General features: G+C 32.9%; 2 protein-coding genes across 5 annotated transcripts; both read right to left on the bottom strand.

The window, feature by feature from the left end:
• Positions 1–2857: 2857 nt before the first annotated feature.
• Positions 2858–9810, bottom strand: LOC105435225 (magnesium transporter MRS2-11, chloroplastic). 3 transcript variants are annotated; one of them, XM_031884861.1, is made up of 7 exons: positions 9372–9810; positions 8108–8180; positions 7764–7834; positions 7537–7622; positions 7354–7444; positions 3167–3236; positions 2858–3044 (listed from the first exon to the last, which is right to left on the bottom strand). In XM_031884861.1, the coding sequence occupies exons 1-7, from the start codon at positions 9756–9758 to the stop codon at positions 2980–2982; spliced, it is 843 nt and encodes a 280-aa protein (XP_031740721.1). In that variant the 5' UTR covers positions 9759–9810; the 3' UTR covers positions 2858–2979. The 3 variants fall into 3 exon arrangements, with proteins under 3 accessions (XP_031740721.1, XP_031740722.1, XP_031740723.1); XM_031884862.1 differs by lacking the exons at positions 2858–3044; positions 3167–3236 and adding an exon at positions 3688–4484 and having other exon boundaries at positions 9372–9801; XM_031884863.1 differs by lacking the exons at positions 2858–3044; positions 3167–3236 and adding an exon at positions 3688–4442 and having other exon boundaries at positions 9372–9800.
• Positions 9811–13627: 3817 nt separating this feature from the next.
• LOC116403556 (protein argonaute 5-like) lies at positions 13628–20980 on the bottom strand. 2 transcript variants are annotated; one of them, XM_031884859.1, is made up of 22 exons: positions 20385–20969; positions 19515–19729; positions 19290–19439; positions 19078–19211; positions 18898–19007; positions 18660–18763; positions 17756–17894; positions 17529–17645; positions 17335–17442; positions 17175–17246; positions 16547–16669; positions 16283–16445; positions 16065–16186; positions 15734–15871; positions 15509–15651; positions 15329–15391; positions 15183–15246; positions 14938–15064; positions 14774–14847; positions 14588–14682; positions 14443–14474; positions 13628–14353 (listed from the first exon to the last, which is right to left on the bottom strand). In XM_031884859.1, exons 1-22 carry the CDS (start codon positions 20895–20897, stop codon positions 14190–14192), a joined length of 2970 nt encoding a protein of 989 aa, XP_031740719.1. In that variant the 5' UTR covers positions 20898–20969; the 3' UTR covers positions 13628–14189. The 2 variants fall into 2 exon arrangements, with proteins under 2 accessions (XP_031740719.1, XP_031740720.1); XM_031884860.1 differs by having other exon boundaries at positions 13789–14353; positions 14774–14789; positions 20385–20980.
• Positions 20981–22906: the final 1926 nt, after the last annotated feature.

Raw genomic sequence — 22906 nt, 5'->3', positions numbered from 1 at the left:
ATGGATTACCAAAGTGGTCTTATTTGGACATTAAGTATCTATAATAATAAGACACATAGCTTGATTAGATAATGGACATCTATATATTATCTAATATTTATAATAATTTTCCTTAGATGCCTATTACATATATGAAATATGCCACGTTAAAATCTTATTAAGAAAAAACCTAATAAGAAAAAATTCTAGTGGAGGAAAAAGAGTACATATTTCATATAATTTATACACTTGTACAATTACAATTTACTTCCCCTCGTAGAAATATCACTTGAGATCTCTAAGTCTCCGCATTCAAATGTTGTACACCAATTTTTCAAAGGTTGTGATATGTAGTGATTTTGTAAATAAGTCTACCAGATTATCCTTTGAACAAATTTATTTTATTGTGATGTCGTCATTTTCTTCAAGATCATGAGTACAGAAAAGATTCAGTGTGATATGCTTTGTGTTATCACCTTTAATATAACCTCCTTTTTTTTTTTTAGTTGTACATGTTGTGTTGTCTTAGTATAATGTTGTTGGAAAAAGTTTACTAGAAGACAAACCACACGATTCCTAAATGTGTTAAGTAATTTATCTTAACCATTTACATTGTCGGCTAGCCTCATGGGTTGCAAGAATTTTGAGATGATTTGAGGAGGTGGTTGTTATAGTTTGTTTCACTGATAGCTAGAAATAGCACTTCCTCCGCATGTGAATAGATAATTCATTTGAGATCTAGCTTTGTGTGGTTTAGATAAATATCAAGAATCTACAAAACCAACTAGGTTAACATTTGATTTATTTGAATAAAATAATCTCATATCACTTGTTCCTTGAAGATAACGAAGCATATATTAATTTTATTATATCTTTCTTCACATCTATGAACGAACTTGCATTGGAATGTTCAATGAATGTGCTTTATCCATATAAAGTCTTTTCAAAACTTTTTATGTATAAGTTGATTGATGAACAAATATCTCATCTGCTAGATGCTCGAATTATAAACCAAGGAAAAATTTTGTTTTTTCAAGATCTTTCATCTCGAATTCTTTCTTAATTAGGTACTCTATTGTCTTTGAAAGTTTTTTAGAAGTTTCAATTATAATCATTAACATATACAGTTATAGTAATAAATCTTAACTGTGATTTCTTAAAAAAAACACATTGGATCTCTGTAACTTTATTTTAATCCCCTTTTTTTTAACAAATATTCACTCAGGTGATTGTACCACATTCATCTGGATTGTTTCAACCATATAATGATCTCTATAACTTTATTGAATATAGTTATCGAGAACTTGATTTATATATTTTAAGTATCTTAAATCCTTATGGAACTTTCATATAAATATCACTATCAAGATAACAATATAAATATGGTGTGGCTACATCCATAAGATGCATGTTCATATTTTCATACACAAGCCAATTAAAAATTTTAATGTGATTGCATCCACCAATGGAGAATATGTCTCCTCATAATCAATATCAGGTGCTTGTGAAAAACCTCGTGCAACTAACATTTCTTTATATCTTGTAATCTCATTATCTTCATTTCTTTTTCTTACAAATACCCGTCTATATCCCACAGATTTGACACTTTCTAGTGTTTAGACTACTAGTCCAAAAACTTGACGTTTTGAAAGTGAATTTCCTTCTGTCTCAATTGCTTCTTTCCACAAAAACTAATCTTTTCTATGTTGACATTCTTCAACAGATTTTGTTCAAGATCTTCATTTTGGAATATAATATGAAGAGCAACATTATATGCAAAAATATTGTTAACAACTAGATTAGTTCAATTCCATATTCTTCTTATGACATAGTTTATCAAGATCTTATTATTATCCCCAGTTATTTTATTTTCTTCATCATTTTTGTCATGAGTCAATTTTTGGATTTCTTCTAGAACATCTACATCCTTAATTGAGTTATTTACTTGATTTTTTATTTAGAATTTTTATCTTTGGAACCTACTGGTTTACCATGCTTCTAGCATGTTCTAGATTCATCAATGACAAGTTATTGTGGTGGAATATCATTTTTTATGGGACGTTTGCAGTTGTTATATGTGACTTAGTTACTTTCTTTGCATCTACAAATGTATTTGGTAACTGATTTGCTATATTTTGCAAATGAATTATTTTCTAAACTTTAAGTTCACATTGATTTGTATGAGAATCTAAATAAGACAGTAATGATACATTCCATGTAATTTTTTTTTCAACTTCTTAATTCCTCCCCTAGTGTTGAGAAATCTGTCTCATTAAAATGACAATCAACAAATCTTCCAGTAAATACATCACCCATTAGGGGTTCACGATATTTAATAACGGATGAGAAATCAAATCCAACATATATTCTGAGTCTTCTTTGAGAAACCATCTTAGTACGTTGTGGTGGAGAAATAGGTACATATACCGCACATCCAAAAATTCTCAAATGAGAACACTACGAGAAATTTGGCCTTTAATATCGGTTTAAAACCGACATTAATGGTCTTTAGTGTCAATTGACAACTGACATCTATGCTAGTGTTATTAAAAGTCTTTAATGTCGTTTATGGTTTGATGTCAATTTAAAAATGATATTAAATGTCTCATTAATGTCAATTTAAAAATGACATTAAAGGCATTTAATGCCGTTTTAACCGACGTTTTGTATGGTGTTATTAAAGATCTTTAGTGTCGATTGGCCTTTGATGTCATTTTAAAACTGACATTAAAGTCTTGTTTTTTGATCTATTTTTACAAAATTTATTTTTATTTAATTATTTACTTATTGTCCATTTTTTATAAACTGATATTGGGTACGTGTAAATAAATATTTTTTTTCTCATGCCACCAAATTAATAAATTTAATATTATTTTAGAAACTAAAATATTTTTCTTTTGCACTTTTATATAGAAAATGAAATCTTAATATTGCGTTTGTGTATACATTTTACAATAATACATGAAACTAGATCCTAATACAATACTTAAATAAGAAATCTTAAACGCCTTCACAATCTTCAAATTTCAACGATCGCTTCCATCTACACAATCTTGGCTGGCTATCTAAGACCAAAATATACTTTACAACCTAAGGAAGATTAAATCTAGAATCTACAAAATTAGTACATATTATTTAAAATCAAACTAAACAGACTGCAATCTAAATGTGGAAAATTGAAAATTACCACAAAGTTTCAGTAGAGTAAATAATGTAGCAGCAACAAAGAAGACAATTGAAATGGCAACCCAAAAGTGCTGCATAAATAAAGAAGAAAATCATCTTTTATCAAACAACCCATTAACCTTTTTTGGTTCTTCAAAGATCTACAACAAAAAGTGGAATAAAACTACAGAATAATTATACCATCATTGACTCTAACTTCAAAGCAAATTTTGAATGTTCAATTTAACAATGCTAGTCTATAGGCTTCTTACTCTTAATTGTATAAAAAGAAGAGACTCTACAAGTTAGGTATTGATCAAAGATAAATATATGGAAAAATAGATGAGCATTGACATAAATATTTATACCAAAAAAAGAAACATAAATATCTACAAAATAAATTTGATCCTAGCATAAAAAGCAACATATGCATCAATTTACAAGTTATAGGATGTGCGAGTTAGAAATTAATATATGATGAGCATTGAAAAATAGCATGTGAAAAGAAGTGCTAAATCTTTATTAAAAGGAACAAGATTTCAATAAAATCGAATCTTTAATGCATCACCGTTCTCATAAAATGCTAAACAAATCTTCTTCTAATTCCAATTCTTTTGATAAGCGAGAAACAAAGTAGATCATTAAATAACACAAATTCACAAAAAAACAAACATTTCTTACAAAGTAAACTCGAGGAGAAAGTACATTGCTCACTTCCAGTAATTAGAGACTAATTTGGAGTAATAAAGGCTAGTTCAACATTAAAAAAAAAAGATCAAAAAACTAAAATGAAAATAAAAAGAAGAGAAAACAAATGAAAAAGGCAAAACTCGGAAGTAAGAGCCAATTAGATACATACATGCCTCAGGAATATCAATATCATCTTGTCGCTGGAATCACCACTGCACGCGATAATCATAAAGCAGGAAGTAGACTTCCCCATAGCTACAAAACCTCTCACCCAATGTTTTCACAGATCTAGTAGACCAAAAACAGAAACCCTCCACCTATCAATGGAGATCTTGTCTCTCGCTTATACAGTCCTGAATTATGATCTTCCCCTTGTGTAACCAATATGGAACTTTAGTTGCATTCCCAAACCTCAATAAAAGAGTGGCAGGTTAAGGAAGTTCTTTAACTTCTTACATTCCCCAGTACAACGGCAAGGTTTTCCAATCTAATCTTGATTTGAACTCTCTCAGATCAGTGATTACCAAAGGAAGTTGCAGGAAGCAGTTTTACTAAGGTGAGATCTTGAAAGATTTGCAAAGCTTTTGTGTAGACCCCTAGCGGCTAGACTGTTTAACAGCAGCATTCTTCAGAAAAGGGTGAACATTCTTCTGCAAAAGTTAATGAAATTGTTCCACGGACTTATCTAAAACGACATTAATGACATGAGCAACGAGCATTAATGAGATGTGCAGTTTCCTTAATCTAATGAAGTGCAATGCAAAAATGGCCATTAGTTCAAACTGAGTGGCCTTACCCACTAAGTTTTTATTAAAATGTCTAAAAGATTATATGATATACAAGTATAGAACACCAGTAAGCTTTTTCCGGTAGAAACAAATTATTGATTCTTGTCCAGCACTCCTTGATGTTTGAATAAGGAAGAAGAAGGGTGCAGACGTTAAACTGGACCTGGAAAAGGCCTTTGTTGTAGTTTATTTAGATTCTGTAAACGCTATCGTGGAAGTGAAGAAGCCAATGACGAGCTAAGACCAGAAGATTAAAAGACCATTATTACTTATGTAAAACCAAGGTTGGATCAAGGGTTGTATGAAATTTTGTACCATTGTTCTCCAATTGCTCTTGAAGATGAGTTTGTTAATCTCTTCAATATCATCAAGCTTTTTAGACTTTCTCAGGTCTGAAGAATAATCTGAGAATGAGAATGATATTAGGAGCCGAGAGATGATCTGGTAGTGCAAAAGTTCAGCCTCCGTAGCAGGTTGTGACATTGAACAATGGCCCACTGCTTTTTCAGGTCTTCCCCTCAACAGTTATCTAATAAAATTTTATTGGCTGGCCTCCATCATAGAAATTATTCAATGTAAGTTACAGAATTGGTTGGAACCTTCACTGACCTCTCAAGGCCAGATTTTAATTTGAAAACCTTTGAGGTCAGAATATATGAACAAATCCCAATCCAAAAGCTGATCTCCACTTATCTGCTAACAATAATCTAAGAAGCACGGACACTTTAGTTTGGCTAGCGTGCCCATATCCGACATGAGTTGAACACTTGGACATTTTGACACTCGGTAGACGCCTTTCAAACGTTTGTTAGTGCAACAAATGTATTAGACATGCATAGAACACTCGTTGAGTAGACTAAAAAGACACATATTCTCATTTTTCAGTGTCGAATACATTAAGCTAAGTCTTTTAAGCATATAAATGCATCAATTCATTTACTATGAATTTTCTTTTACTATAAAAATTATATATATTTTTAAAATGAATATTTTAGAAAACGCGCCCTTCACGTGTCGTATTCTAGATTGTTAAAATATGGCATGTCGCAGTCTCTGTGTCGTATTCGTGTCTCGTATCCGTGTCCCTGCTTCTTAGAATAATCATCTGATCTTCTCAGCAATTTCCATTGGGATTCACAGTATTAATATAATTAGATTATTCTTAGGAGATATTATTCTGGAGATATTATTTGATATTATTTCCTTAAGTGTATTTCTCTATGGTTATATATAGGCTTGTATCTCTATTAAGTAATTAATGAAATATAGATTTATTCCATAAAATCAACATGGTATCAGAGCTATAGGGTTTTAAGTCTCCTTGTATTCTAGCCGTCACATCCCTGCACGTCTGCCTCCGTTGATTCGTCGACGGAGGCAGAGCCATACCCATCAGTAATCAATACACATCATGTCTCCAAGTAATTCGCTCTGCCTCCTAGATCAAAATCCTCGTCTCTGATTCTGCCGCCGCCGCCACTACTCCTTCTGCCATCACTGCTCCTTCCGCCATCACTGCTCCTTCCATCCACACAGTTCGTCGCACTCTCGACCCATATCCGCTCTCCATTCGTCCTCACTTAGATCTACTTGTGCGCACATTGCAAGCACCAATTTGTTCGTGCATCTCTGTTTGTGTCTTCGACTTCCAAATCCGTGTTTTATTTCATCTTTCGCCTTCGAATCATACTGTTCCAGATCAGACCGACCTGCCGCCGCCGCCCTTTACTCGTACCAGACAATCTCTTTCGATTGAAGACTCCCGATCCTGAAGAGGGTGAATCTTTGTTCAGATCCATGATCCACCGCTCCGCTCCACTCACAGTCGACGACGCACGGGTTCGGCTTTGTCCGCTCTCCATTTGTGAAGCTCGCCGTCATGAAACGCATCTTCTCTTTTTGCGAAGAACGCTGCAAAGCTCTCTATCTACTCAACCTCTCAGCTCTCTTCAGTTTTCGTTCTGTTCACCCAGATTTCCTGTTCAATTTGATTCTGACTTGCTTTAGTTTAGTTCGTTCAGTTCCATTCTGATGACGAAACGCTCCTGCCCAATTCAGACCACGTTTTCATCATGATTTGATTCTACTTTGCTTCAGTTTTGCTCTTTCATTTTGCCCCCGGAGTTCTTGTTTCGTTCTTCCTAGGTTCTGTTATAGATCTCTATACGAGGATCTATGTTTCTATCCCAGAAGTTCTTCGTTTCGCTCTTCGTGGGTTTGTTTTAGCCTAGAAGTTCTTTGTGTGTTTGTTCTTCGGGTTTTTTATTCTATTCTAGATATATTGTTTCTTTTCTTAGTTCTTAGCAAACTCAAGTTTGTGATTTCAACCTTGAGTTTGAGGGAGGGTATTAATATAATTAGATTATTCTTAGGAGATATTATTCTGGAGATATTATTCTGGAGATATTATTCTGGAGATATTATTTGATATTATTTCCTTAAGTGTATTTCTCTATGGTTATATATAGGCTTGTATCTCTATTAAAATGAAATATAGATTTATTCCATAAAATCAACACATAGAATGACATAAGAATGCTGAAGGGCAGTTAGAGGTAATTTTTCTTTGCTTTGAGGGGTAAGCTTATCGAGGACCAAATTCCAACCAGGAAACATCTTATTGTTAGATGTAGAGAGCTACAGAAGTACAGTTTGTAAGATAATTTTGCTTTCATCTGCCAACTCTATTTATATGATGTAAAGACGCATTATATTAACAAGAATCACTAACCTCGAGTTCAAATGGCATTGCTGGCACCCCATTCATGTTTTTTGGGTTCAATCGAGGCAACAATGATTCAATAAAAGCTTGTCCTCCTGGACTGAAGATGATCACCATCATGCAAAAAGAAATGCAATATCGAAATTTTGTATGAGAAATAAACATGGCACCATTTTCAAGTCAGATGGATACCGGTTATGATCGAATATGAGGACACAATCCTGCATGGCTATTGCTCGCAACGATCCCAGATTAAGCAAAATAGCATGTTCACGTACCTGGGATGTGAACCACAAATATAATTGTTGCTGAGTATTATTTATAGACTCCAATTTCTTAATTTCATATGTTTATCCCATATGCTAATTCTTCAACATAAAAAGAAGACCACAAATTAAAAAAGATGAAAATTAATGTACCAGTAATGTAGGCATTGAGTTTGTCAAAAATAAAGATGGATCAACACTTCGGACATCACGAGGACGAAGCCCTGACAATTAGAAAATACATATATCAGCAAGAGGAAAATAATGAAACGACAAGATATATTTTCTTGACAAAAAGTAGGTCGTAATATTATTTGTCATCCCAGGTTATCTATCAGTGTGAATCCAGAAAAAACAACAGTGATCATCCAGTAGTAATTGATATTCCAAAAAAGAAAGTATTCATAAGTCAATGCAGGCTAAAAGTTTTCAACAGCATAAATCCAGAAACTAAGCATTGAAATGTGAAGCTGAACTTTCTGGAAATATCTACCCACCACTTGACTTCAACAGCTGCCGTCTGTTAACCTTCCTGGTGGATACGGTTCCATCAGCTTTAACCTCTAACACCTAGGTGGTCAATAAAGATGAACATCTGTAAGAACTTCCCTTTATCAAAGAAAGAAACCCATAAATATATCTCTAACAGGAAAAGATTTGATCTTGGAATCAAAACTATAACTAGCCTACCTCCAAACCATTAACTCCAACCGGTGGAAGGATTACAGCACAAGGTCTTAACTTGAGCTAAAAAAATTTAAATGTTCCGCCCTTCAAACAGAACCTTTTTTCATATCCAAAAAAATAGTGACTTCAAAGAAGAGTGCAAAAGTAGAACCCCTCAAAAGTAATTACTTTGTATTATTTCTTTGATGGGTGTAGTGATTATTTTATATGATTTATTCTCTAAACTAATCAAATGTACGTATGGTCACCAAAGAGACAAAGGGGTTTCTTATGGCTCGCCGGGGTGTGCGCTGTTATTTGGGACATTTGGAGGAGAGAAACGATCGAGTTTTTCAGGGTAGGGAGAGAGGGCTTAGTGAGATTTGTTTGCTTAGATTTCACATGTCCCCTTGAGCTTTGATTTCAAGGAGCTTCTATAATTATTGCATAGGCAACATTTTACTTGGTTATTTTTTAATGAAGTGTTTTGTTGGGTTGGTATTTTTTTGTATGTACTTGTATTCTTTTATTCTTTTCCAATTAAAGGTGTTATTTTCATCCAAAAAAAACAATATAATGTCATAAATTTACATCATTTCTTCGCTCTAAAGATAAGAGGTTTGAATCTGTCCTCCTTTAAAATAAAAAAAATAAAAAAAAAAATAAAGTTGTATGGTGCCAATGTTTTTTATGTTCAAAAATCAATGAAGGAAACATTAAATTACTACAAGATTAGAAGCACTTACAACCGTTTAAAATTTTAATACTAAACCTTTTATAACATAGCATCATATGCGAGGAACCTTACAGTTAGTTACTATTAATACCCGTTTAAACGTTCTTCAACATCAACAAAAAGAAAAAAGACCCCAGTTAGCAACTAAGGACGATTAGGCATTGGTAGACACAACACTGCTCAGCTAATTTCCCTCAAGAATCAAATAATTAGTTAGGCATTTGAACAGGCTATCTGAACTTGATTGAAAATTTCCGGTTTGAGAGTCAAATTCCCCACTTCAATCGAACGCAATTCAAAGTAGCAGCAAACACATCCAAAATGAACTAAAAATAGAAAAATGCATAAAAGAAACAGACCTCATAAACCTGCTCAGGAATCGCAAGCGAGAGATAATCACTGGGTGAAGAAGAAATCCTCTGCGCAGAAGCAGCAGTGGCCACAGGGCTGTCTTCCCGAACACTAATATCAATGTCATCCTCAAGATCACCCCCTTCGTCGACATCGGAGACAAACGCATCAGATTCACTCCACTTGTCCTCCTCAGTGGACATGGAGAAACACTTTGTTCTGGAAGATAACTTGACGGCATAGTCTGGGGACGGAGCGAAAGAGGAAAGGCATGGAGATGGGAAGAAGCGGGAGAGAGAGGCGAGGTGAGAGGATGGGGAGGGAAGCGAATGAGTTGTTGTAGGGATAAAGAGAGGGCCATTGGAGAGCGGTTTGAGCTCTTTGGTTATGAACATTAAAGAAGGATTGGTTGTTGGAAGGAAGAAGAAGAGAATAAAAGGTGTGTTTTGTTTTTATTATTATTATTATTATTATTATTAAATGAATTTGTAATGGATAATGTGGATATTTTGAAGGAATAAAATATTTTAGTTTCTTTAGAGAAAAAGAAAAAGAAAAAGAAATTTGATGTTTGTGGTATTTGTGGTATTTGTGGTATTTGCTCATCAAATTCGTGTGGTCTAATCTCGGGATCTTCAATTTTCTATTTCTTTTTTCTTTTTTAATCTTAATTTTAATGGATCCCAATCCCAATATATTAATAATGCTTTTCCAATAACTATTTAGTTTCTCTCACTTGCTGCATATTTCAACATTTGTCATTTACTTCTTTTTTTTCTCTCACATTTCACCATTTCTATTTTTCTCTCTATTTTTAGAAAGGATATGTTTGTAAATGTAAATACGTTATGACCAATGTGACAAATTATGTCATCTTAACAAAAAAAAATGTAAGTAATATATAGAGTGTGTTTCTAAATTTGAATTAAAATAGATTCTATGTTTAAGATTTTTTAAAAAAAATCAATTTGTTTTTAGGTCAAATCTCATTTTCAAATCAAATATTTTCTTTAACAAATTAAACCCAAGGTTGTTATTATTTAAATAATGTATATTATCTAACTCGCACGTCAAAATGTTGGACTTCTTACTATGTAGAGCGGAGTATCATTAAATACTCGTGCGGCTCCGTTTTTAAATGGATTCTTTTATTGATAAATTTAAGTAAATATAACAAAAGTAGTAAATATTTACGGTTCTATAACAATTTAAGAAAAACCTATGAAACTTGATTACTTTTTTTATAAATTTCAAATTTGTCTTTATTGATTTTTATTATCGCTAGACGATTTTCAATTCTTTCTCTTCTTTTTTTGTTTTTTTCTTTTGTGATTTATTCACTTTTCTTGTGATTTATTCATGTGCTCTTTTAGATATTTTTCCTCTTCAATATTCTTCCTCGTCTTCAACAATATTCTTCCTCATCTTCGACAATCTTCTTTCTCTTTAATATTCTCTCTTCTTCCTCTTCTTCATCTTCTTCTTCCTCTCCATCTTCAACAATATCAAGATCGTTTATATTCATCTATCAAGATCATTGGAGTGAGTTTGTTTTCAGTAATAATTCTAAATATCGTTTTTGTCTAGATTGTTTATACTATTATAAAATTTCGTTAAGAATTTTATATCTCATTATGAAGATCTTTTTTGTTTTCGTTTGTGGTAAGAATTCTAAATTTCGTTTTCGTTTCAAATGTTTAAAACATTTAAATACTATTGTAAGAATTTTGTATTTCACTATGAAGATTGATAGTTTGAAGCTTTTCACGATCATTAACATTGAATTACACGATCCTTTATCAATATCAACATGATTGTTTATCAATATCAACACGATCGTTTACCAATATCAACATGATCATTTACTATATTCAATACGATCACCATGGTCAAACAATCGTGTAACTAAGTCAACACGATTGTTTACTGCATTTAATACGATCATTTACATGTTGAAATTTTTATATCCTAAAACTCATACTTGGTAATCATATTCTATTTAATAAAGTCATTATTGATACTATAATCTTAAAACCAATAAACTAAGGACCCGAGGCTATTATTGAGTAAACTTGAATTTTATGTAGAGACATAAACATGGATCAAGTTCAAGTATATATCCTAAATAGTCTATAGTATACGAATACAGTTCGGCACCTTATTCTGGGACACTATGGATGTGTTTCGCTTTATAGTTAGTACAAACGACGTGATCATAAATTGTTCATGTAGAGACATGGAAGTGGAAGCATCCTATATGTAAAGAGTTTACATAAGGTTGTAACACCGTTGACTTTAATAAAATTGATTATTTTGTGTATAGATATCCAATGAAACTTAATCATGAGCTAACTATGAACTTTTGTTCTTAATCTTAAAAATAATCTAATGTCATTCAAACTTAATCTTAATCTTAAAAATTAGGTTCGTCCAAAAAGTATCATCTCTCTCTATTTTTCTCCACCATTTCGAGTTTCACAACTCGATTCCAAGTCCGAAGAATATAGCGGGTCAACACTAGTGGTAGTCCCAGCTTCAAGTTTGTTAAGAGATTGCGAAGAGTTTGTGAGAAGATTATAAGAAGAGAAAACCATCAAAGTTGAGTTTTTCTTTTAACCATATGTTTGTTTCTTGTAGGGTTGTTATGCATGTTGATTACTAAATTTGTTTAGTTGCAATTAAAGTAAAGTTTGATCTTTTTTTCTGCTGCGCATGTCTACCGTTTCCATCACTACCATGGTTAAACAATTGTTTATCATGGAAAACACGATTGTTTAATGTATATTATTTCACTACACGATTATCTATTTTTGTATTGTGTTAATTATTATCATTTTGTATATTTATTCTTTTATTCCATGATAAATGTATATGTATATCTATCTATTTCATTTTATTTCTATTAAATACTTGATTGTATTTTATATATAAAATACAGTCTTTTCTAAGGTTTTTTGTATTCATATTTCATAATTAAATCATTTGGATGGTGTTTTCAATGTGGAAAAGATATAAAAAACAATATTTTATAAACCAAGAGTTAGTGCTAATAGATGCACATATCAAGCACTATTCGGATTGAAATTGATAAAGATAGAGCAATCAGATAAAGATAAGAGAACTATACAGATAGACATTGACATTCTTTCTTAATTTGTTTTTCTTCCGTCTTTCCTTTAGATTTCATTGTTTTGCTAGTTGATGTTGCTTGTTTATGCTCACCATCTATTTTTTGAAAAATTGGGTTAAGTTCCATAGTATAAAAGTAGTTATTAAAATAAATAAAACAAAAATAAATTCAAAACTCTTTGTATGGAAGATAGACGATGGAGATAGATTGGGTTGTGAACCAAAATACTGAGCAACGAATAGAATATCGAAAACAAATTTCAAAAGATTAATGGAGAACAAAATTTTGAAAGATTAATGGAGAACATAATGTGAAGAACAAGACGAAGAAGAATTTTGGAAGTTTGGTTAAAGAAGGTAGGTGAAAATGAACGAAAATAATGTGAAGAAGACAAAGAGGTGTGAAAAAAATGAAAAAGCATGAACAAATGGCCTCTTCTTTTCATATCGCTTTGATTTGGATGATATTTCTGTAATTATAAGTTATTGGACTTCTCAAAACGATCATTTATAACTAAAGCTTTTTGTCTACCCTAAAATTTATTATTTGATCATTTAAATTTGAACCATTTTTGTCATTATTTATACTAATCTACATAATCATATATGATTGATCGTTCGAATATTGATTGAGATATTTTTTATTGTAAACATCTGAACGTTCAAAATCTCTAAGATAACTATGTTTGTAGACTTTTGTTATCATATACCTATGTCCATAAGCATAATGAAATGTATCAATAAACAAGAATTAAAATCTAAATACAAGAGATCTTTTTGTTTTTTGTTTGAAAAAAAAAAGCCAAATACCATTGTAATTTAGCGTATAATTTGTTTGTTATTAATCTACCAACACCAATTTAATTGGTGATTATTAATCAATAATCGTTCTGACAAAAAGTTAAATAGATAGGTTGAAAATAATGTGAGTGGTAGAGAAAAATAGCAACTTACCTATAAATGAGTCGAAGTTGAAAGAGTTTTGTAGTTCAACTACCATTAATATTCAATTCCATTCATAGAGAAAACCGCGTCAGGTGTGGGGAATCAAAGACCAAGTCAATGCAGCTAAAAACAAAGACCTTCACCAATTAGGCATACAAAAGAATCAATCAAATTGGCTTACACCAACACAAAAAGCTAAAATTCCACAACAATTACTTCAATCATGTGTTTATAACCTACAGCTGAAGATTTCAAAAGCAAAAGGCAGCTGTGCAAATTTTCTACGAAGTGTAGAATACTACTCTGAACCTATGAACTTCACAAACAGCTAAGAAAAGAAGATAAAGGGACTGAACAAATATAGACATAAATTTCCTTATTGTAATTAATCTGAAAATTTGCATGATATTCCCACAAAAAAAGAAGACAAAAAAAAGAAACCTGTTAAGCTAAGGTATAAAAATACTGGTTATTTACATGCATATGTACATGCAAAAACCCAAAACCCAGAGTGAGTGGGTATGTATGTACTCCCCCCTTCCCAAAAAACAGAGTAGAACACAAGTGTAGTAGCAATTTTAAAAAGTAGTTTTGTACCTGGTGCGCTCCAATTTTCCATCAAGAAAGCACCAATAAAGGTAGAATATATGTACCAAAATAAGAGATGGAGCCTAAAAAAGGAGAGCTTCCAAAACTCAAAACTCAAAACTCAAAACCCACCAAACACAACCACATCCTCTCCCCCCACACGCTCAACAGTAAAACATCACATCCTTCACATTTTCTTTTATGCTCGGCAGCCGTTGAATATCTACATTCCCACCACCTGAACTTGTGGAACCGCTGTCAGATGAATCACCCTCTATGTAATAACGGGCACGAAAGGCTGCAAGATGTGCATAGTATGCTGGTGGAACTGCAAAACAAACATAATTTATCTGAGCATTACATAAAATAAAACTTGACAACTGGGGAATTGTTATTATTGTCATTAATAGATCGTACCAATGGAAACTGACCGAGTGCACCTTGCATACCTTTAAAACAACAAAACAGCAACGATGTATTTTAAGCATTGCAAAACAAAAGCAAAACAAAAAAAAAAAAAAAAACAAGCAAATAAGAGGATGAGAACAATTTCAGCACTCACGTGTAGCAAAGATTATTAGTAAGCATCTGCATTGCATCGGCAGTGAATTTGTTTTCATCATACAAAACGTGATAATGTGTTGGCCTACTCGTCCCCTACACAAAGAACACAGATTAAATTCAGATTCCAACCAACACAGAAAGAAGATGTTGAGTACATGTGTAAAATTGGTGTAAGGTTTTCAACCTGAATGCCGGCATGACTGTTTAAATAGAAATCAAATTCAGTTGGATGGCAAATATTGGTGTCAACAACAGTACCTATCATCAATACAAACAGGATAATTTAAACTTTGCATGAAGAATTCATCTGACATGAACCACACAAGTTAGATAATAAGATTGATAAACCTGGAAGGATGTTTCCACTCCGATCAGTATCCGCACCGCTGATAGGGAAAAGACGGGTATGATGTCTCTTTTGCACCACAACAAAGGTAATCGGAGGCTGGTAACCCTCTTCAAGAGAGGCACATGCCTAATCAATAAGAAAGATTGGTAGGGCACATTGAGATAAGGTTTTGCCCATTGATACACATATGTAACAACTAGAACGTATAATATAATAATACCAACAGTAACCAATGCTAATGTACCTTCCTAATTGCATCCACCTCATAAAATAAAACTTGTGAGAACTGTCCTTCACTTACACCATCTCTGTCAATGGAAACCCAAAATCAGCAAACAAATGGGATTTAAATCCAAACCCCCTATTCACAAAATACAAAAGTTAACAAACCTGTAAAATATTATTCTGTGCGGTTTCAGATTTGTTGACCTTCTAAAAGCAATGAACAGCTCCCTGGAGACAAAAAGATCAATAACTAAATTAAAAAAAGAAAAGGTTAAAAAAAAACAGAACAAATTAAAAAAATATTTTCAATAATTTCAAGGCTAGATAACCTTGTAAGCTGCTTACCTGATCATTCCTGCACACACCAACCCTTTTTGAGGATCTTTATCTTCTCTGTACAAATCTTGTATAATTTCATCCCGGTGGCCCTGAGCTGAAACAATTCCTCTATACTTCGTTACCTCGGGCCAGTCCATTGAGGCAACAACCTGTAATTAACCATGTGTATGTCTTCACAAAACAGAGATGAAATAAAAGGATGAAAAAGAAAACTAAGCACACAGATCTTACAGCTGCTATTGAAGGACTGGAGTCCTCTCCAGGTTGTGGGTGTGTTACATCTGCTCCAAAGATTATTGTAGGCCGATCTGAAACAAGTGGAATTTTCCGCTGAATAGCATCATTTAGGGCATTGTTTCTTCCCCCAACCTATAAAATTTAGTTCATTTAAAATAAATAATCAACAAATGAAATTACAAAGATGATGCTGACTCCAAAGTCCAAAAGAGAGCACACAGAGCTTAACATTAAATTTAAGGGCCAATGATGAACTACAAAAACTTAGTTCACTTAAAATAAATAATCAAATGAAATTACAAGATCTAAAGGAGAGCACACAGACCTTAACGTTAATTTTAAGGGCCACATTTTCAAAGTACTGCTTGTTCAGCTTTTGTGCTTGCCTAGGTTGGCAACATTGTGAAACAATTCCAAGCTCAGTCTCACATATCCTTTTGATCTTCCCTGCAAGAGAACCAGCACAATTTAATGGTGCCAACAATCACAGCCCCACATGGTAATATGAGAAGGAAATTCTTATGAAGGACATCTGTTGCTCACCATAGGAACCAGAAATATCAGGTAAAATAATTATGAGCAACTGAAGAGATTTGCCCTGGGGTCCCAAACTTTTTAAAGACTGGCTATGAATGTCTCTAAGTGCACCATCTATTTGGTTTGCATGTGCATTACGTACAGGAAACAGCGGTGTAGGGTTGAAAACCTTACAACAGATCCCAAAACATATTCATACAAATTATTAAAAATGAAACAAGGATATTAAATTTTGGAATAAAAACCAACTTAGTAATAGTTCTTTCTTACCATTCCTTTGCTATTGCACATGCTAACCAACTGATGGCAAAATTCAGATGGCAAGCCTGGATCCAACCGTGAAGAGAAGTTCACACAGCCCCAATAATCAACTCTACCACCATTGATCATTTTCTAATATACCACAAGAATAAGATTAAAATAGCATGTTTAAAAAAATTGATCAAAACAAGATGTTTTCACTTCATAAAGGGACATGTAAGATACTTCAACTCAAGCTAAGTTGTAAAATTATATCATAACTACAACAAGACTTGAATAATAAGGGATTATTTGATTGAGATAATAGGTTCATGGATGTTGGGAAAAAAATTGTTGAAGTATTACAGATAACTGTGTTTAGCTGTTACATGGAAATGTTATCAAATTTTCATTTTAATAGGAACAACTGTTGTTTGCATTTGTTTGATGAGATGAATACATCAAATTTCTAAAGCTATAATATATTAATTAGTGAACTGATATCCCAATAAGAAAAATGTAGTTCAAATAAGTTAAAGAATCTAGTTTGCGTACTAAAAGTATAATTTAATTAATTGAGAGTAATAATACTACAAAATGGAATGCATGATCAAAAACTAAAAAATTAGATGTGAAATAAAATTTGTTAGGCACCTACCTTGTTAATCATATTCCACTGACCCATCCTTGGATCAACTCGTGATTCTTTGCCAGTATCATGATATTTTAGCTGTGCAAATATTAATTCTTGTAATCAAATAAAAATGGAAAAAGTAAACTGCTCATCATCTTTAAACAGTTAAGATTATTAGAATTACCATCGGGGACGGTAAAACACGAGCACCCACATCACATAACCTTGATGATACAACAATGCCAAAATCATTGACAATGTCATCTTTAGAATGATCAATCTTACCAATCATCTGCCAAATGAATATACATATAAAAGTTTATATCAAACCTGCAAAAGCAGAAAGTTAATAACAAATAGATAGAAACCATACTTTACCTTCCCTATACTATCTGCCCTGTTCGGAGGTCTCTGACAAGTCGCTCTTAGCATCTGAGTTACTTGGCGTTCATTCAATTTTTTGGTATATCTCTGCCCAGCAACAATCTTACAAACCTACAACAACAATAGCAATTGGTAAGGAAAAGCCTAATCAATACTATCTTCAAATAATCATTGAATCAAGGATACTTTAAATCACGAATAATCATATCAAACATACATACCTCCATAGGCAAATAAACCGGCTTGGCATCATTACCAGCTTGTATAGCTGGTAGAAATGGATATTTGAGTGCCACGCCATATTTTTCATGAAAGTACTGTGCAACAGAGACTCGGGTTTTCTGATCATCAAGAGTAAACCTAAAAATAAACCAAGAATAGCAATAAATTTAAAAAGTCCAAACAAATTGTCATTCATGCCTTGCTAGCCACTACCAAACTCAAATTTAATAATTAAAAAAACAAAAACCTTCAAAGCTAATTTCAGATTCTTCTAAATACAAAAGCATGACATGTAAGAGCAAGATAAGAGAAACAAGGCTGGAACCAAAGCCACTTACAACATAGACAAGAACAATAAACACCAAAATGACTAGTTGATACTGCTTCTGATTCCAAAAAAAATCCCTAAAGAATCAAGAAACTACCACAACAAAAGATCCAAAGAAACAAACTAAAAATACAACAAAAATCAATGTTCAACAAAATTACCCAAAAGTCAAAACGTTCTGGTTAGGCACAATTTTGAAAAACAATTGACCAACTGCAATTATGGGTTCAAACCAATCTTTGTGTTTGCAAAGGAGGAGTTTAAACAATGTTCTGCATTAGATACTAAATTTTATTAATCATCCTGAAGCATAAACAATCATTCTTTCAATATTTCTAAACAAAAAAACATAGCGACCACATACAAATCTGCAGTACCCCAAGAAAAATAAATTACTGTTCCTCCCTTGTTCAGATGACAGTTATTTTCTAACAATATGTAAGAGGTAATATCTACTTCATGCATATACTTAAAAAAAGGTCTTAAATCTAAAAGAAATTCCACCCTTATAAACTTCAAATGCATTTCTGAAGCTAGCTCCAAAGGAATTTAGAGAAGCAGAAAAATAAACTCACATTAATCTATTAACAGGCTCTGATGATATCCCAGTAATCTTGTAGGTCCTGGCATGCTCCCTACACATTAATCCAACCTTCACTCCTCTAAGTACCTTTTTGATCTGATATTAAGCAAAAAAAAATAGTTGTTACATATACGTAAAACATAAATACTACAATTCTCAGGATAAAAAATTTCTGCACTTCAAAACCCATAAACATGACATGTGCATATATTAATGACAGTTTGAATAACCTTGCGACAATCCTGATCAGACATTGGCTTTGAGAGAATCCTTAGGTTGAAGTGTTTAACAACATATTCTGTCACACTAATTGGTTCATAAAATGATCTAGCTGACACATCTGCAATACAGACCCATAAATGTTAAAAAGAACAGCAATTCAGAGTCGATGAATAATTCAAAAGTGGTACCTATATTTAAAGATAAACCCATTTGTACAGGTCGTAGACTTTGGTAATATCCCCTCCAATACTCAACACCATTACCAAGTTCACCTGGCTGCCCCAGTTCATGCGAGAAAAATGACCTTCCAACAACTGTGTAACTGGAATAAAAAATGGTTATCATTTCCACCCATGAACTAATACTATATACAGTACTAAAGAGTTTCAAATAAACTAACTCGACAGATGGTTTTGTTCTCAAAACAACATCAAGAACTTGTATAGTCTCCTGTGGTGCATCTCGCTGCTGTCTATGTATAAACTGTTGTAGATGATGGAGGTCTGGTTTGGAGGCAAATTTGATAGATACTTTGAACTCTCGTTCTTTCCTGTAGAATGAATTACAGATAAACTAAACGTTGATAGTTCAAACATAGGCAGATACATGAGTGGTAGGGATATACCTTGTTGGTTGAGAAGACCCAGCACCATCTTTACGGACTAATTTAATCATGAACTCTTTGGACGAAAATGGAAGTTGACCAGCAGCATAAACACCTTTTCCTCCATCATATGCTAGATATCTTCCACCTAAATGAGATTCTCTATACGTATTTGCAAGCTGGTTTACTATATCTCGGCAGACCCTTTTGGATGTAACCTCAGGTGTGATTGAAACCTAAAATCACAAATAAAACTACATTTACTGCTCTATCATTCGCTAAAATACAAGAATACTCTCATAGCATAGACAAACAAATGACTATCAAAGAATTTCAGATTTTACCCAGAAGATCAAATGCGGATTACAAAAGTCATTCACAGAACAGGTTATATCGAAACTAATTTAACAGTTCATTCAGACGAAAATGGAAAATGAATAGCAACATAAACATTCTTTACACTGTCTGATGCTAAAACCGTTCCAACTACACGAGATTCTGCATACATTTCTGTAAACTCGTAACATCAGGTGTCATAGAATTCTAACACCACAAATAAAATCACACATATAAAATGCTCTGGACACTAAATTACTAAGGGCACTCCCAAACCAGTGCCTAATGTTATCTACAATTTGAAGATGATATTTCAAAATATCGAATGAGATACCAAAAATTGTACAGAAAAAACTTTCGTCCGTATGTTAAATGCATACAATACATCAAAAGCGCGCCAAGGATGTAGCCATTAAGAGCAAAAGAAGAAGAAAAACTACGAGCCAACCGTCATAGTGAAGTAGATGATCCATAAGATTAAAAGAAACTGACCTATAGAACTATCCAGCACCAGATATAGAAGAGAAAATGTTGTACAAAGGAAAACACGCTTACATCGTAATGGTGGAGATCTTTGTCTGCAACTTGAACCAGGAAATGATTGGCACGAACAACAACTTTTCGACCAGCGGTTCCATATCCCGGCCTCTTCGCCACAGTCAAGTCTTTCGATGAAGACGGCGGAACGTTCTGCGGCGTCGGTGTCACCTTCTCCACTTGTGCTTCGATCTGAGAAACCTCAGGCTGTAAGAGCGTAGCAGTTCCCGATGAGGAAGCAGAAGATGCTCCCGTTGACGTCTGGGGAGGAGGAGCGGAAGCAACCGGAGTAGGCCGAGGAGGAGGAGAAACAACCGGAGTAGGCTGAGGAGTCGGAGAATGGAATTGCTGAGTGGCTGGATAACCTACCCTGCCTCCATCTCTCCCTCCACCCTCTCGTCCGCCTCGTCCACCTCGTCCACCTCTTCCACCTCTTCCACCGCGAGATATAGCCGGAGAGGGCTGTCCACCACGACCACCCGAACCACGACCACCACCGCCGCCACTACCGCCCCCGCCTCGGCGAGACATTTTGCTTGAAATTTTCGACGAAGGAAACGGAAGAAATGAGAGGTATGTTGAAAGGGAGTGGGTTTACAGTGGGTACGTGTGTGTTTATATAGAAACAGAGAGAGAAAACGCAACTTCGGAGAGAGAGGAGAGAAAATGGAAAAATGGGGACCTTTTTTTTCTTTTCCAAATAATTCAAAACAGATACCTTCTTTCTCCAAGAAGTATTCGGCAAAAGGGATTTTAATATTTGAAATCCATTTTAATTTAATTCAATGCTCTTCTTTTCCTTCATCACCAGATTACTCCATATATATCATTACATGTAAGTAATGTCCATTAATATTTCACTAACAAATTTGATTGTTTTTTGTATTTAAGATCTATACATTTTTTTATATAAAATAAGAAAATCAAAATTTATTAAATAGACTCTTCTATCTAAAAACCCTAAAATTATATTTGAGATATAAACCAGTTTAATTTTAAAATAACAAACAATAAAAAAAAAAATCATGAATATAAAATAGTAAATATAGTTTTACTTCAAAACTCTCCTTAGTTATAATATTTACTATTTTACACTTATCATTCTTATATTTAGGGGTAACTATTTCTTCTCAAATTCTTGCATGATACAAGAAGTTGTATACGTGGGTTAAATCTTTATTTATATATTTAGTAGTAACTTTTAAAATAACATATTTGAGTTTTCAAATTTTAAATAAAAATGTTTTCCAACCTTTAGTGTCCAAGATTTGAAAGATAAACTCATATATTAATAAAATTTTCAATTTGGTATTTTAAAAGTATTAAAATGGATGAATGACTATTAGATACTTTAATTAACACCCCCACCCCCCTAAGTTTATTGCTAAAAGATTAAAAGGCACATTATTTCATTCGGTTAGAGCATGAAGTAAGAGTTTTGTGGAAATTGAATTTGAAAATAGTGTTTAAACAAAAAAATTGAACAACACTTCATTTCGTAGTTAAATATTTGGAATTATTGAAGAGTAGGAAAGTGATATATATTTCGTATTATATAGGTTATAGTTTTGTTATATATATATATATATATATATATATATAAAAGAAAGAAAGAAAAAGGAAAGAAATGGATCGTGGTACAGTGTGACGGGGTTTAAAGACTCTCATACCCCGGACCGTATCGTTTTGAAATCGACACGTGGAGGTTTATAGTTACTGGAATCTAATTTGGTAACTGCAGGATCGTGGCCTTAAGTTTTTTTTCAACCGTTCCGCGCAATTACCATGTGCGTCGTCGCTTCTCAAGAACCTCTTCGTTTTCCTTTTGTTTTTCCCTCTCTCCCAAATCATCATTTTTTTTCATAATTTTTTTAATTAACATTTATATTTGTTTGTGGAGAAAATAACACCTCAAATGATATCTACAATTAATTTATTCATATTGTTTTTTAAAATCGTAAAAATTTGGGATTGAATTTTCTAAAAACCAATCTACTTTCAGGCTTGTGTAGTTTGAAATTAAGCAACCTCTTAGGAGGATTCTTTGTTAACCGTCCTTCTAAAATTGAGCTGAATACCAAATTTTGTATATAATTATTGATTATTAATAGAGTAAATGAGTGAGGAAAAATTCTATAAAATTAAATTAATAAATCGCACAAAATCTAACTTACAATGTCGTGAAATCAATAATAAACGTCAAAATGAACAAAACTCTATAAGTTTTTTTAAACCAAAGTTTGAATTTTGTATACATGTGTTGATTATTAATATGGTAAAAGAGAGGGGAAAAAATATTATATTGTGATAACATTTCACAAAACTTAATTTAGTAAATTATAAATATGAAACGTATGTTGTCGTTTTAATTACAATTACTTTCAACACCTCTAAAACTTTTTCATTTTTGTTTTATATCTTTCAACCTCCTCTGAAATTCCAAATATTTTTAAAAGGTTCCAAATCTTTTATTAGAATAATATTTCAATTTTGTACCTCATATACATGCACTTCAAATATTTATTTAAATTTCAAAATAT

The sequence above is a fragment of the Cucumis sativus genome, chromosome 4, assembly GCF_000004075.3.
Source record: "Cucumis sativus cultivar 9930 chromosome 4, Cucumber_9930_V3, whole genome shotgun sequence".
Taxonomy (NCBI): Eukaryota; Viridiplantae; Streptophyta; class Magnoliopsida; order Cucurbitales; family Cucurbitaceae; genus Cucumis; species Cucumis sativus.
The sequence above is the reverse complement of the archived record's forward strand: the minus strand, read 5'-3'. Positions and strand labels throughout refer to the sequence as shown.

Bases quoted from the DNA above. Each gene is read 5' to 3' on its own strand.
- LOC116403556 (XM_031884859.1), bottom strand. From the start codon at position 20,897: ATGTCTCGCCGAGGCGGGGGCGGTAGTGGCGGCGGTGGTGGTCGTGGT. The intron at 15,872-16,064 runs GTCTGTGTGCTC...TAAATTTTATAG, and splicing joins CCCTTAAAATTAACGTTAAG to GTTGGGGGAAGAAACAATGC. The intron at 14,354-14,442 runs GTACGATCTATT...TTTGTTTTGCAG, and splicing joins CACTCGGTCAGTTTCCATTG to TTCCACCAGCATACTATGCA.
- LOC105435225 (XM_031884861.1), bottom strand. From the start codon at position 9,758: ATGTTCATAACCAAAGAGCTCAAACCGCTCTCCAATGGCCCTCTCTTT. The intron at 8,181-9,371 runs GTCTGTTTCTTT...TTGACCACCTAG, and splicing joins TTCCTGAGCAGGTTTATGAG to GTGTTAGAGGTTAAAGCTGA. The intron at 3,045-3,166 runs GTAATTTTCAAT...TTTTGGTCTTAG, and splicing joins TACTCTACTGAAACTTTGTG to ATAGCCAGCCAAGATTGTGT.